Source organism: Leopardus geoffroyi, chromosome D2, assembly GCF_018350155.1.
Source record: "Leopardus geoffroyi isolate Oge1 chromosome D2, O.geoffroyi_Oge1_pat1.0, whole genome shotgun sequence".
NCBI lineage: Eukaryota > Metazoa > Chordata > Mammalia > Carnivora > Felidae > Leopardus > Leopardus geoffroyi.
In genome coordinates, this window is record NC_059334.1 from 38352369 (window position 1) to 38367052 (window position 14684).

Genomic DNA, 14684 nt, shown 5'->3' on the forward strand with positions numbered 1-14684 from the left:
CGCGGAATGCGTCCCAATCCTGTGGGACAGCCCCAGGTTGGGCCCCACCCTACCCCCAAGCTCAGACACGAACACTTACACGTATTTGCTGGGGATCTGCCCGCGCTGGATCTTCTGGGCATTCTCGTCCAGCTGCCAGGCCATCCAGGACCCAAATGTGCCCTGAGGCAAAGTGTCGTCAACGTAGAGGATGTCATCTTTCTTAAAGCTCAGCTCATGCTCCACCTCGGCCAGCCGGTCGTAGAGGGCCCTGGACCAGGTGACAGAAGGACTGGGATCAGAAGCTGCTGGCTACTGGAGGACTGACCAGCCACACAACTTGGCAGCCAGTCTCCTGGAACAATCCCCCTGCTCTAAGCTTTCCCCAGGCCACGATCAGGACCCACCTCTCCCCTTCCTGGTGGCAGTTCCCAAAGGAGGGAGCCCCGGCTTTACACAACAGGACAAAGTCACCTTGCCTCCCTGAGACCGGGGGCTCCCTGGGGACAAGGGCTGCCTCACATCCATCAGAGAAAGATCTTGTTGCCAAGGACCAAAACCATATCGCCCCTTCCAAATGGAAGGACTTTCTTCCCTGAGTCAAGGTCAATGGTTCCTATAGAATGGAAACTCCTCAGGATGGAAATGTCATCTCCCACCAAGGAAGATGTCCTAGAGACAGAGACCTGTACCTTATGGTACACAGTTAGTTGATCGGCATTTTTATTCATTGTGGCTTCAGAACTTAAAGAACATGAAGGAACTGTGAGCCCCTTCTAGACAACACCTGCTGTCTGAGCCACACACAAGTCATAAAGCACTTTGGGCACACACTGCAGATGAATCTGCAGACTTGGGTCGGGGGGGAGGGCAGGAGAAGAGTGCAGCCCACTGGAAAATGGGGTTCCGTGGCCTCAAAATTTCCCAGGCCCCAAGCCCTAGGGAGCCTGTGTGGTCCTGCAAACCCTCAGGCATTTTCCTAAGTCATAAGCATCTCACCGTGAACTTGTGGTTTGGGACCCAAGCAACAAGGACCCTGGTCCCACCCTTGTGTTTCAGAGACACTCATCAGGACCAGTCTCCTCAGGAAGCCCCACCCCTGGCCCTGAATCCCCAGAAGCCCTGGCCCCTGGTACCTGATGTAGAAGCTGTCACCAGGCAGGCTCTTCACCTTGGTGAACTCCTCAGGGCGGTACTGCACCTTGAGACGGACACCGTCCTTGGGCTTCAGCATCTCCACGTAGACCTCCTCCACCGTCTTGCCGCGCATGTCCAGACTGCCGTACTGCCCAAGGACAGGGAATTGAGGTCAGAGGACAGGGGCCGGGGCGGCCTGGGTACCCATGAGTGGGCAGTTGTGGGACAAGGCAGAGATTTAAGATCCCCTCAACTGGGAATCTGCCTGCCTCACCTCTGCAGGTAAGGCCTAGTCCTCTGCCCAGAGGCAGTCTGGACCTGCCAGTCCTCTGCCAGTGTCCGCCCTGCCCTCAACAGCTTCTCCCAGGAGAGACCCTGTGCCAGTTCCCCAGCAAGTAAGGGTTATAAAACATGGCACTTTATCTCACTCGTGCTACTTGTGTCTTTGAACACCTATGAGCCCTCTCCCCCATCAAAGGGGAGACCCAGCCAGAGGGAGAAGACACTCCATCAGACCACAGTCCTGCTGCTCACACAGCAGAGCATCCTGCCTCCTGCTTCCCTCCCGACACCAGCGCCCAAGCCAGGGCCCTGCCCACATCCCTGTGACCCACCCCAAGGATCCTCAAAGCATTCAACAGGGGGCACCAGACAAGAAGCTGTGCTCTCTGCCTCCTGGGCCACTTGAGATCACAAGAGTCCAGAGGAGTGGGCAGAGAAGGGCAGGCCTGCTGCTCGGCAGCCCAGAACTCACCTCAAGGATGAGGTCTCCTGGCACAAGGCCATCGGGGCCCTTGGCAGGACTATCATCCTCCACCTCAGCCACAAACACCCCGTGCAGGTTCCCTCCACATAAATGCACGCCAAGCTCCAGCTGGGACTTTTTGATGAAGACAAGTCTTGGCTCTGGGGTCTTCTTGTTGGCTTCTCCCACCATCCTTTTGGTTAGGAAAATAAAGTTCCTCAATCGCACATGGCGGGGAGCAGGGCATGAACGACTAAACAGGCTAATGACTGGACAGTTTTCCACTCACTCCATGAGGTCTCAGAACCACTGGGAGCTGACAGGTGGTCCCATCTGGGTTCTGGTTCTAGTGACTTGGTTTACAGGCCGGCTGCTGGGGTTTGTAGAGGTGAAAACGTGGCCCCACTTGAGAAAACGAGCTGGGGATCGAGTAGAAATCAACACCCCTACTTCCTGGCCCAGCTGCCAGCCGAGCGCCATAGGCAGCGTCTCTCCCCACCTGGGTGGCACGTGTTCTCCTGACCTTGTTCTGCCAGAAGTGAGAGCCGGTCTCATGGTTCAGGGCACAAAACAAACCATTCACCAATGTTTACTGAGCAGCTTCTATGGCCCAGAGACCATGCTAAACCACGAAGAGAGGGCCCCTTGCCATCAAGGAACTCACAATGTAGGAGGGAGACTGAGTGCCAGCAAACTGAGTGGAGGCAACACGACAGTGCCTGTCACCGATGAGGGGGCCCCAGGGGACAGGCTGGCTGTGATTACTGCAGACAGACTCCAGCGAGATGGACCCAGGGCAAAGGACAGAGGTGGCTGCATCCTGGGTGAGGCCGGGGCTTGGTCAAGGGGATGGCTCTGTCCGGAACTACAGAATGACTGCCATGTGCCCTGGCCCGGAGGCCCTCTCCCCATCTTCCCTCTGGATCCTGCTACTACACAAAAGTTGACCCCTTCCTCCTGACCCCTCTCCACGCCCACCACTTGCATGGCTAAACCCTGCTCACCCTGAACATTTCGACTTAACTGTCACAGCTCCCTGTCACACTCTCACTGACTGCTCCGTCACGGCCCATAGTGGCTCTCCCAGCACATGCTGCACATGCCTGGACACCTGCCTGTCACCCTCTAAACCCGTGGCTCCCTGGGGGCGACTGCTGGTGATGGCCACAGCCCAGGTCCTGGTTGGGTGTTGACTGTGGAATTCTGTCTAAAGACAGTCAGAAAACGAGTAGATGAAAAAAGGAGGAAGGAAAGGAGGCAGAGCTAAGAACAAGTCAATGAGAAAAAAGGAGAAAAAGAAGGAAGTGAGGAAAGGTCGGGACGGAGGGAGGAAGAAGGAATGGCACGCTTCCCATCCCAGATCCTGACAAGCTGCTCTGCGGTCTGCGGCACAGGGGGACGCCGGCAGGATGCGCTCAGGCCACAGCGATGGCTGCCTGTCCACCCCACCGGGCCGGGGAGCAGATGCGGGAACAGCATGCATTTGCTGACCTGGAACTGGGGGTGCTCTGCTTGGCCGGGGGGGCACCAGGGCCCTCGTCCTGCTCCATCAGCGGGTCGATGACAGAGGGATGCTCCGGGCTGGTGGCACTGCTGCCCTGGAGAGTGGAGTGAGCGCCGACAGGGTCCAGGTGGGAGCTGGGGACCGAGGTCAGGAAGAGTAAGGAAAGGCACACAGTCCTCAGCCGTCCCCAGCCACCCACTCTCTGGCGGGGACCAGGGCTGGGCTGTGAACAGAGACCGGGTCACATGGCTCTGAGCCCTGAGAAGAGTAGCTCTCCTGGGAGCTTGGACTCGGGTCATCCACCCGACAGGATCTGCCTTTCTTCTCCTCCCCACCCGTCCTCAACCAGGGGGTCCTCTCTGAAGGTGTCAGCCTGGGGGCACACACATTCACTGTGTTTGCACATCCTGCCCCCTTCGCTGAGCTGCGCAGTGCTGCATGGCAGGGGCAGGTGCTCCCCTTCTCTCACGTGCCCTGCAACCCACAGCTCGGGGGCAGAGACAGGCAGCGTCTGCTCGGGAACTGAGGGCCAGAACACTCTGCGTGAGAATCCCGCCCCCAGGGCCTCAGCTCCTGGCTACCACACACCTGTGTGGGGCTTCCTGCTGCACCGGGGAACCCAGCCACATGCTTCCAAACCCACACCTCAGGTATCCTACTTCACATCCTCCCTCTATATGTCCTTCTCCCCAAGTCCAAGGCTGGCCAACTCCCCTCTTACGGCAACTGAACGGCCCAGAACATACAGCTAGCACCTTGGCTGTACCCTCTCTCCTCCCCCAGCCCAGATGGCCCTCATGGAGGCCAGGCCCTCACCTGGACCGAGAGTGGCAGCTGAGCTGGTGCATATGTGGGTTGTACTGGGCCAGAATGGTGATAGTGTCACACTGCTGTCCAATGATGAGCCGGGCCTGTTGCTCCGTGGCACTCCGCAGGTTTATGCCATTGAACTAGGAAACATGCAGAGCACGCTTGGTGATGTGGTGGGGGGTGGGGACCGGGGGAGGAAAGGCGGAGGGAAGAACAAAGTGCAGAAGGCCAGCTCCCACTTACCTCAAGTAACTGATCCCCATACTCGAGGCCAGCCTGGTGGGCGATGCTTCCCCCAGTCACCTTGGAGACGTAGACCCCGCCCTTCTCTCCACTCACAATGGAGATGCCCAGAGGCTCCGAGCCCTTCTGCAGCTTGACGTGGCGTGGCTCCTCCACATAGGGCCTTGGAAGAGAGCCAACAGTTGTGGGGACTCAAACACAAAGGAAAGGGATGAGGAAAATCTGAAGTCGGGCATGCAATCGGCTACGCAGAAAGGGCCAGGGATCGCCGGGTGCTCCTATAATGACGCAGCTGGATGAAAACACAATGACCCCACTTTGTATGGCAGTGATACACATTCCCACAACCTCATGCAATATAAGCACGACACCCCCAAATGGACACAGAAGCACCCAGTCCCAAAGACACAAAGAATGGGCCATGTGAATTATAAACACTGATATAGCAGGGAAAAAGCGCAAAGTTTCATAACGTGAGAGTTGCCTCAACAGAATGTGCAATTTACAAACCCCAGTGGGGTCCCAAGATGCCCCAGGAGGAAAAGAAATGGCTCCTGTGATGACAGTCACCCAGAAGAAACAATATAAAGTATCACTTTTTATATTTACCAGTATATAGGGTGATGTACAATGACCATGGAAATTAAGCCGCGGCAAACCCAAGCCATTAAAAAGGGAGCAGGGAGGCTCGGAGCAAGGCGGTGACCATGCACTTGCTGGCCCGGGGGCAGCCGTCCACCGTGCCAAGGGCACGAGGGGGCTCAGGCGGGGGCCTCATGTCAGGCCAACCTCAGACTCCTCAGGGAGGAAAACCTGGGCCTGGTGGCCACGGGCAGTCTCAGGAGGGATCTGTGGTGGTGAAGACATCTGGAAGGTGCAAAAAGTTAGAAAGAAAAGAGGGATGCTCAGAGAAGGATGACAGACGCCTGGAACCTAACGGAGAGAAAGATGGCCAGGTGATGCCAAATCATCCCATGAGAACTGTGCTGTCCTAAGCTCTTCCTCTCGGGACAAAACCGCAGCCAAAGGTCCAGGGAGGAGCCAGCTGGAGCACCACGTCCTTGGGCTCCCCTCCAGAGCACGTGGGTGGGGGCAGACTCACAGACCGTGACGGACTGCCAGACAGACCAGCAGGCCGCTGAGCCACCCTACCCCTGCCACCTAGAGGCACAGTAGTCTCTCCAGCACAGCGGGCCTCGGGCTGGGACCCCACAGCCCAGGGCTCAGTCCTCTGGCGATCTGAGATCACAATCCTTCTTGACTCATCCCTTCACCTTCCCTGCCCTCTCCTCCTCCCAAACTGACCCAGCCGCAATGCCCTCCCTGAGCCTGCAGCTCAGACACCTCAGTCCCTGGCTTGCACCCGTGGTCACTTCCAGACGCAACACGTATCATAGCACTAGCAGTCTGGAGTTATAAGAACCCTCATCCAGGGGCGCCTGGGTGGTGCAGTCGGTTAAGCGTCCGACTTCAGCCAGGTCACGATCTCGCGGTCCGTGAGTTCGAGCCCCGCGTCGGGCTCTGGGCTGATGGCTCAGAGCCTGGAGCCTGTTTCCGATTCTGTGTCTCCCTCTCTCTCTGCCCCTCCCCCGTTCATGCTCTGTCTCTCTCTGTCCCAAAAATAAATAAACGTTGAAAAAAAAAAAAAAGAACCCTCATCCAGCAGCCACCACACCATCCTCACACCCCCAGCCAGCCTCGGAGGACAGCACAGCAGGTGCGGGCAGATCTCATTTCTGGTCTGGGCTCCTCATCCCCTGCTGATCACCCTTCCTGTGTTCCACCTCCAAAACATACTTCTATCTCAAAAAAGCAGGAGGTAAGAGCCATATAACAGAAGGCACAAAGCCGTTATGAACGATATGAGTCAGGATTTGCCGACACGGAAAGACACAGAAGGCACACACTGCATGAGCACACAGGTGGGTGTAATCCTATTTACATAAACCTGTACATGTACACGTGTCTCCTCACGCATGGAGACGTCTCTATGAAGGACCCTACCAAGATGCTAACAATGGCACCTCTAGGTGAGGGACTTGAGGTGATCCTTACTTTCTCATCCCCTTAATGATCTAAGTTTCTTACAGTAGGCACAATAGTTTTCTCAGAATAAGGCTGCTTTGTGAAAGAGATTAACAAAGCATACTTCACGATATAACAAATACCTTGAAGCAAGTATTTCTGTATGGAAAATACAAATAAAACATGCCTTTAAACAATGTACATCACACACTTAACAGAAGGGAAACAGCAACCGAATCTTCGGTTGAGGAGATTATATGTGACTTCTCTTCCACTTTTCTATTTTCCCCATTTTCTATAAGGAGAAGTTATAGGATAATGCACTTTAGAATCAGGGGAAAGAGGCTGCTTTTTCTTCAGTCAGGCTACACGTGCTAAATTTCAGGCCTCCAACTAGAGCACCGTGCAGGCAGGAATGTGGACACTTTTCTCTCCCCAGAGCAGTGCCCAGTTCTCTGTACGCTACAGGAACTGAGAGGATACCCGACTCCAGGTGACAAGGCCCTTTCTGCTTCCAGGGAACTCACTTCAGTTGTCACCTAGTTTCTCAATGACCTAAGCTGGGCTTAGGTAAAACCACCCACCAGACCCAGGACTTAGTGCAGGTTAGTGCTCCTGTGTATGTGTCACATGGGCGGGACACTCCCACATGAACCGTACATGCCTCTTCTGTGGGCCGAGGTGCGTTGGCGTTTAGGTATACTTCTGTGCTCCAGTTAGTATGTGCCAGGTTCTTAGGTTACTTGTTAGGTTGTCTTACAAATTCAGATTTTCAAGTCAAAGGACTTTCCTAATGCTGGGCCCACCCTGCAGGGTCTCTTCCGAGGCTCACAGTGACGAGCGCCCTCAGCATTTTGGATTTGAGGGGAACGAGAGTGGCTCTGTTGCTTTTAAGTCATTCAATAAAGCCAAGTTTGAGTTTCATCAGATCTTCTGAAGGTTTAGGATCTGGATAGGACCTCTTCACTATAAGTATGACCTGGTAAATTCTACTGTGAAGAACAAGAGAGTTGGGTGAGGTGTGCCGAGCTTGTGGGGGGAGTGAGGGACCCCTCAGAGGAAGCATGCCTGGACTGATACCAGCCTTAAGTTAACCTGAAACATCAGCCGATTGGCCAGCATTTTACAATAAACCAATAAATGGCTAAGCTATACTTCTGTGCTTTATGTATGTTTTCTTCTGTGTATATTTTATTCCACAATAAAAAGTTCAGTGGGGGCCACCCGGTGGCTCAATCGGTTAAGCGTCTGACTCTAGATTTCGGCTCAAGTCATGATCTCACACAGTTCGTGAGATCGAGCCCCAAGTCGGGTTCTGCGCTGACAGTGCGGAGCCCGCTTGGGATTCTCTCTCCCTCTGTCTCTGCCCCTCCCCTGCTCAAATGTGCATGAGCACTCTTTCTCTCTCTCTCTCTCTCAAAATAAATTAATTACTTAATTAAAAAAAAAAAAAAGCCTGGGAATGAGGGGGCAAGCGATGCAGGTGTGTCCTGAGGCCAAAAAGCAAAGAGTAAGGATGGGACCTGATTCTAATAAAGGTGGGCTGGCCACCAATCACATGACCACAGACCCGTCACTCCAACCTCTGGCCTCAGGTTCCTTATCTGTAAAACAGAGCCAATAATGATGATAACAGTGATAACGATGCTCATGGGGTCACTGTGAGCATATCCTGACTTGTGACACGGAAGTGCTTCATCAAGGGCCAGGGAAGCAGTGAATGGTGCCACTGCATTGTCACCACTGGGTGGTCCAGTATCACTTGCTGCAGCTCACCACCTCTCGTGGACACTCAGTGGAAGCAGCCTATCTGCCCCTCACTTTGCCCCCTATGCATACCAGCCCGCTCGTGGCACCCCGTGGCAGGGCTTCCTGGTGAAGCTTTGGGGCAACACACCAGAGAACGCTAGGCGACCCAAAGCAGCCTGGCCCTGGGATCGACCCTGTCAGAACCCTCCCACACCTGCTGCCTCTCCCAACAAGCCCCGCCCCCTGCGGGGACACACCACCCACTGCCATGCCCACGGCACGGATGCCCGGTCCCGCTCACCGGTCCTTTCTCCGTTCCCCGAGGGCTGCGGGGTTGACGGCAATCCTGGGCAACGTGGAGGCTGAGGTCTGGGACTGGCTACATGAGGACAGGGTGTCGATGTTCAGGGGTGACTGGGGAGGCGTGCTGCACTCAGAATGTGACAATGAACCTGCCGGGAGAGGTGCAAAGTAATTCGGGCCGCAGTCTCACATCTCCATTCTCCTGTAGCCGAGACCAAGAGGGAGACGTGATCCAGGCACACGGTTGGCTCCACAACATGGCCACACCACATGGTCTCGAATTTAGGTGCTGGGCTCTGCGTGGCCTCTCTATCCCCCGTGTCACCAGGCCTGAGGCATGCACGGACTGGCTGGGATGAGGAGGAGGTTGCCCGCTGCACCCAGACATCGCACACAATGAGGCTGGAGTCAGCTAGCAGGAGAGGAGGGGAGTGCGGAGTCCTCACCTCTGTCGGAGCCCACAACAGACCGTGGGTATCTTGGTGTCGAAGGGATTTTAATGCGTTCCGCCTTGAACTGCAAGTTGCTCGAAGACCCTGTGGTTCCACAAGGGGACAAAACTTCAGGGCTGTGATTTAACACCACCCCTTGCTCCTTCACCACCCCTTCAGTAGTTAGGAAAGAGGCACAGTCAGGACAAATGCAAAGCAGGCCCTGCTACTTACCCCCTGAGGGTGCCTAAATGTGAAACAGTCTAGGAAAGCAGATATTAACACCCAGTATTTGAGTAAACTGCGGGCCTGGACCGCTCCAGAGCAGAATCCCACAAATCTCACTCCTAGCCCTGGACAAGGACAGTAACCCAAGTGACAGAGGGGACTGCTTGTCTCCACCCCACATGGCTGGAAGCAACACCACCGGAATGCCTATGTGAGGGAACTGCCAGTCTCTCTCTCTGGGTTCCATTTCCCACAAGTGAGCAGTAATACAAACCCCCAGAATCGCTGACAGGCTCAGGGACAGAGAGCAAGGCTCGTGGGCCATGGGTCACCTGGAACAACCACGTGGCTGCTAGGGAAGGCCTAAGAGACACAGAAGGCTAAGGGAGATGACTCTGAGTGCAACGTGGAGCCAACCTCAGCCCCAGGAGCAGAGAAGGGCCCATGGGGAGAAGGCCTCCACCGGGAGGCCTGGCCACAAGGATGCAGGCAGAGAGGAAAACAGGCCCCACTAATGTGAGAAGGTTCCAGTGGCACAGTTACCAAGGCGGGCGCTGGAGGGCAGAGAGTTGGACCCATGAGAGGTTCTCATCTCTGAGTAGTCACTGCCAGTCCTGTGGCTCAGATCCAGGCTCAGGCGTCCCTGGTGCTGGACACTGCAAGAGAAGCAGACAGGTGAGGCATCAGGAGAAGACCAGGACCAGACCCAGCCGCTGGGGAGAAACAAGCAGCGGGCCTGGCCCAACACATCCCTGAGCCCACAGAAGGGAGGCCCAGAAGCCACCTGCCATTAGCTGGGGACAACAGACTGCCATACCCAGAGGCAGCACCCAGCGAGGGTCCTGCCTACAGAGAAAGGGCTGTGAAGGTAGAGGAGTGGCATACTCACTTTGGCCCTGGACCAGGACTGGGCTCTACCGGGAAAAAACAGGCTCAGAATGCTGTCTGTGCCCAGAGAAGTGGTGTCTCTCCTCCAGGATGGGTGGGGAGGCTGGATGGGCACCAAGGACCTTGGAGAGGAACCTATATACCTCACTCAGGACAGCTGCCTAGGATGCTGGAGGGCAGAGAGCCCAGGCATCACCCATATCAGGGGCCTCCAATCAGGCCCAACAATGTCCTTTTCTAGCTATGTAATGAGACCATCTCTCTTCCCAGCCTAAAGCCTAAACTAGGAAAAACTCCAAATGTTGCATCATGGCTACAGGCTCTACAGGATCTGTGCCCTATAACCTGTGCTCTTCTCCTGATTCACTGTACCCATGCCAAGCTCCCCACTCTCTGCCAGCCTACTGCACTGTTTCCAGGTGCCTGGGCTGTGGCTCCTACGGCCCTCCTTCCTGGAGACTCCACCCAGGTCTTATGTAGCTGACTCATCTCAGCCTCTGGATCCCGGTAGCATCCCCACTCTGCCCCCACCGCAGGGCCCTCCCGCCCACCCAATCTAATTGTCCACCCTCTTCCAAGTTCACAGCCTAGCTGGTCGCTCCGTTTTGCGGTCTTCAGAGCTACTCAACATCACCTGGTATCACTCTGTTCATTTTTCTCTCTGCCTCCCACACGCCAACATAAAGGCCACATGAAAAGAAGCTCACTGGTTTAGTCCTCCACTGTATAGTCTCCTGGAACTAGTACAGTCCATGCCACATAGTAGGTGCAAAATTAAAACCTGTCAAACAACCGAATGAAGGAATGGGTGACCCTGAGCCAGTCCATTCACTTTTTAAGGCTCAGTCTTCTCATCTATACACCAGAGACAACAACAGCCCTTAGCTCACAAGGTCACTGTGGCAATTACAAGAGATGAGGTTTGTTTGTTTTCTTTTTCATTTTTTTTTTTTAACGTTTATTTATTTTTGAGAGATACAGAGACAGAGTGCGAGCGGGGGAACGGCAGAGAGAGAGGGAGACACAGAATCCGAAGCAGACTCCAGGCTCTGGGCTGTCAGCACAGAGCCCGACGCGGGGTTCGAACTCATGAACCGTGAGATCATGACCTGAGCCGAAGTCGGACGCCTAACCTACTGAGCCACCCAGGCACCCCAAAAGAGACAAAGTTTAAATGGTCTGGCACAGTGCCTGGCATGTGAGCACTTAAGCACCAGCTGCCATCACTCTCTCTTTAAATGCCTTTTCTTTTTTTTACAGAGAGAGAGAGAGAGAGAGAGAGAGAGAGAGAGAGACAGAGACAGAGAGAGAACCAGAAGGGGAGGGGCAGAGAGAGGGGGGGACAGATGATCCAAAGCAGGCTCTGTGCTGACAGCAGAGAGCCCGATGTGGGGCTTGAACCCATGAACCATGAGATTACGACCTGAGCCGAAGGTGAATGCTTAACTGACTAAGTCACACAGGCGCCCTTTAAATGTCTTTCCAAGCTTCTTGTTGGTGAATGAAGAGAGCACCCTTAAAGTTCACTCCTCCTGGGGTCCCAGCGCTGCTCTAACCAGCCCCTTCTCAGCTTGGCAGGGGCGCTTCTCTGCCCATGGGCCACTCTGTGCACCAGTAGCTTTTTGTGCACACAGATTTGGCCGGCTGGCGTGCAGGTAAGTGGGGGGTGACTTTACATACCTGGGGTGCAAACCCTGGGGGCCGACCTCTCTGGGCACAGGCGGAGAGCTGCATGGGCCGACCCTGTGGCTACGCACAGTGTAGATGGGGTTCCTCAGGATGGAGCTCACAGTGGTGCTCGGGGTCATACTCCGGGGAACAGTACCTAGAAATGGACTGGGTAAGAACAATTACCCCAAAGCACCCAGCCTGCCCCAGACCTGTGCAAACTATTGGCTTTCTGCATCTGTAAAATGGGAGAACTCACTTTATGGCTTCCTATTTCCCAGGCTGCTATGGGGAGGTGGTCTGAAAAGCTAAGAAATGTCCCTGATAGAAGATTAAACATCTCAGAGAGGGGAAGTCATTGCTAGATCTTTGGACCTCAGGGCTGAGGACACACAGTAGCACCTTGACATGACTGATTCCACTCTCCCTGGGAGAGTGCTCATACAGATCTCATACAGGGCCCTGCGAGCCCACCACGGACCCTCCTCTCCAGCCCCAACAACTCACCCACAGACGCCCTGCCAGGGTAGAATGGGGGGTTGCTGTGCCTGCTGGGATGCCCTGGTGAGTAAGGGGACCATTCCTGAAGCTCTGGGCAGAGTTCTCCACCGGCCGGGACACACTTCTGCTCCTGCAGGGCCAAAGATGAGAGACAGTGGCTGGAAATGGAAATGCACAGGCATCTGCAAGTCTGTCCCCTACGTACTAGCTCTCCCACTCGGACACACGACGGGACAGTTGGGAGAGGTCACTGCTCATTCATGTTGCCTTCCACACCTGGAAGGAAAGAACCTCCTTCAAAACTACTCTGGAAGAAAACCCCAGAGAAAGAATCCATTCTCTCAAGTAAACAAATTATGTGCAGGAGGTGGAATGCACAGGTGCCTCTGGCACAGATGTGACAGCTCCTCAAAACATGCATGCCTGTGCCAGGGTCTTTGTCTGCAGAGAGTGGCATGGATCTGTTCTCCAGCTCACAGCAATCGCTCCCATCTGAAAATGACTACAATACCCACACAAACAAGCTGGCCGCCGCCTCCTGCTGCCGGCGACAGACTCTCAAGTGCTGTCTTGGCTCCCAAGACCCTTCCAGGCAGGGCCATGTCACTCGCTTTTGTTGTGCAGTTCAAAAGCTTCTTGTTGGAAAAGCAAATCAAACACCACACCCAAGAAAGTGTTCCTGTCTTGGCATCATATGGCCACTAACATGCACGCCCCCTACGTTACTTTCCAATCTCCTAAGGAGGGCTCCTTCTCATGGCACCCACCAGGCACCCCATCCTCGAGTAGGTGCTTAGAATGAAGGGAAAGGAGCCAGGGCTGAACATGAAGCTGGGGACACCGGTTCAGGGCCCTTCCCCACGCCTTCACCCCCACCCCAGGATTGAGCTCTACCTCCAGGAACTGAGCAGGAATCACTACCGGAGCCAGCTTGGGCCGGAAGCTGGGAGCTGACTTTGGACGACGGCGCTTCTGCCCCAGCTCGTCCATCTTCTGGGAGGTGAGGTCCCCGTCACAGGACTTCTTGGCAGGCAGATAGGAGGAGTCCCCGTCCCCTTCAGGGTAGTAGCTGGAAGCAATGCGGACTCTGGCCTTGCGAGGGGGTGAGGTGTGCGTGAGTTCCCCGGGGTCCACGCCAGGGGGCAGTGCGCTCGGGGGGCTGGCAGACGGGGAGCTGCCGACCAGAGTAGCCTCAGACTCGGAACTGGTTTCCAGTCTGTGCTGGAACTTAATGGAGTCGCTCCTCCTGGGAGGTTTTGGGGGCGTCAGAGGCCCCACCCTCTTAGAGGTCTGGGGAGAGTGAGCAGACCCAGGGCCTGGGAGCAGGTAGTCAATTTTGGGGGGAGTCTGGGGGCGTTTGAAAGTGTTAGGGTCAAAGATAGACTTTCTTTGCTTTGGTTTCTTATAAACAGAGAGCTTCTCGGGCCCTGCCGCGGAGCCGAGCACAGCCTTGGGCCAGGTCCCGCCGCTGCTGGAGCTCTCAGGTTCTGTCTTATCCAGGGGGGCCTCTGCCGCCCCGCAGGGGCCCCCCTCTGTGTCGAAGGGCAGCAGCGGTCGCCGGCTGCGCACATCCACCAGCCCGTAGCCACGCTCCCCGGAGGTGTCTGAGCGGAAGGAGCTAAGGCTGCGCTCGGACGCGCTGGGACAGGCCTGGGGGGAGACGGGAAAGGGTCCCGCAGGGAACGGCTTGTGCAGGAAAGAGCTGCTGCCTCCTGGGGGGCCCGGCTCCCTTCTCTCCTCCAGCCTGTCCGCATAGAAGATGTCCGTCTGCGTGGAGTTATTGTGCTGCAACAGACTCCGTTTATTCTGGGCCTGTACCTCGGTGCCGTGGGCTCGGATGCTCAGCATCTTATCAGAGTCCTTGATGTTCTCGAAGATGTTCTGGCCACTCCACGAGGAGCTCTGAGGGAACACCTGTGTGGGGGTTACAGGGAGTGAGAAATAGCGGGTAAGACCGCCGAGCCCGGTGCTGCCACCGAACGCCGTCCCCGCAGGGGCCACACACACCCCAGAGACGGCTAGCGCGAGGCGCATGCACACGCACACCTCTCCCTGACCGGCGCTCTCTCTTGGCCCGGCCGTGAACCGGCAGGAGATAGGGACTTGGAGCGCTATCTGCAGTTTGCCTGCGCAGTGCCCTGCCTGTATTTCTCTTTTAATTGTCAAATGAAAAAGGATTCGTTACTAAAAATCGTGTAGCACATTCACATGATTTTAAATTATTCAGCAATAAAAAGAAATGAGCTACCAAGGCATGAGAAGACATGGAGCAAACTCAAATACGTATTACTAAGCAGAAGAAGCCAATCCAAAGAGGCTACATACTGTGTGATTCCAGCAATATGACATCCTGGACAAGGCAAAGCTACAGAGACGGTATAAAGATCAGTGGTTGCAGGGGCTGGGCTGGGGGGGGGGGGGGGGGGGGGCGGGGTGGGAAGGAAGGGAGCACTAGGAGGAACACAGAAGATTT

At 55.4% G+C, this 14684-nt stretch overlaps 1 protein-coding gene across 4 annotated transcripts in view; it reads right to left on the reverse strand.

Moving 5' to 3' along the window:
- DLG5 (discs large MAGUK scaffold protein 5) overlaps positions 1-14684 on the reverse strand; it is a 130346-nt gene that overhangs the window by 19227 nt on the left and 96435 nt on the right. For 3 of the 4 annotated variants that reach the window (XM_045437794.1, XM_045437793.1, XM_045437791.1), the window contains 12 exons: positions 13106-14125; positions 12218-12341; positions 11723-11867; positions 9698-9810; positions 8942-9031; positions 8494-8644; positions 4419-4581; positions 4182-4315; positions 3353-3499; positions 1871-2054; positions 1116-1264; positions 80-250 (listed from right to left, as the gene is read on the reverse strand). In XM_045437794.1, the coding sequence (XP_045293750.1) occupies positions 80-250; positions 1116-1264; positions 1871-2054; positions 3353-3499; positions 4182-4315; positions 4419-4581; positions 8494-8644; positions 8942-9031; positions 9698-9810; positions 11723-11867; positions 12218-12341; positions 13106-14125 (2591 nt within the window). The remainder of the gene's footprint in view (positions 1-79; positions 251-1115; positions 1265-1870; positions 2055-3352; positions 3500-4181; positions 4316-4418; positions 4582-8493; positions 8645-8941; positions 9032-9697; positions 9811-11722; positions 11868-12217; positions 12342-13105; positions 14126-14684) is intronic. The other variant, XM_045437792.1, reaches the window with a different exon arrangement.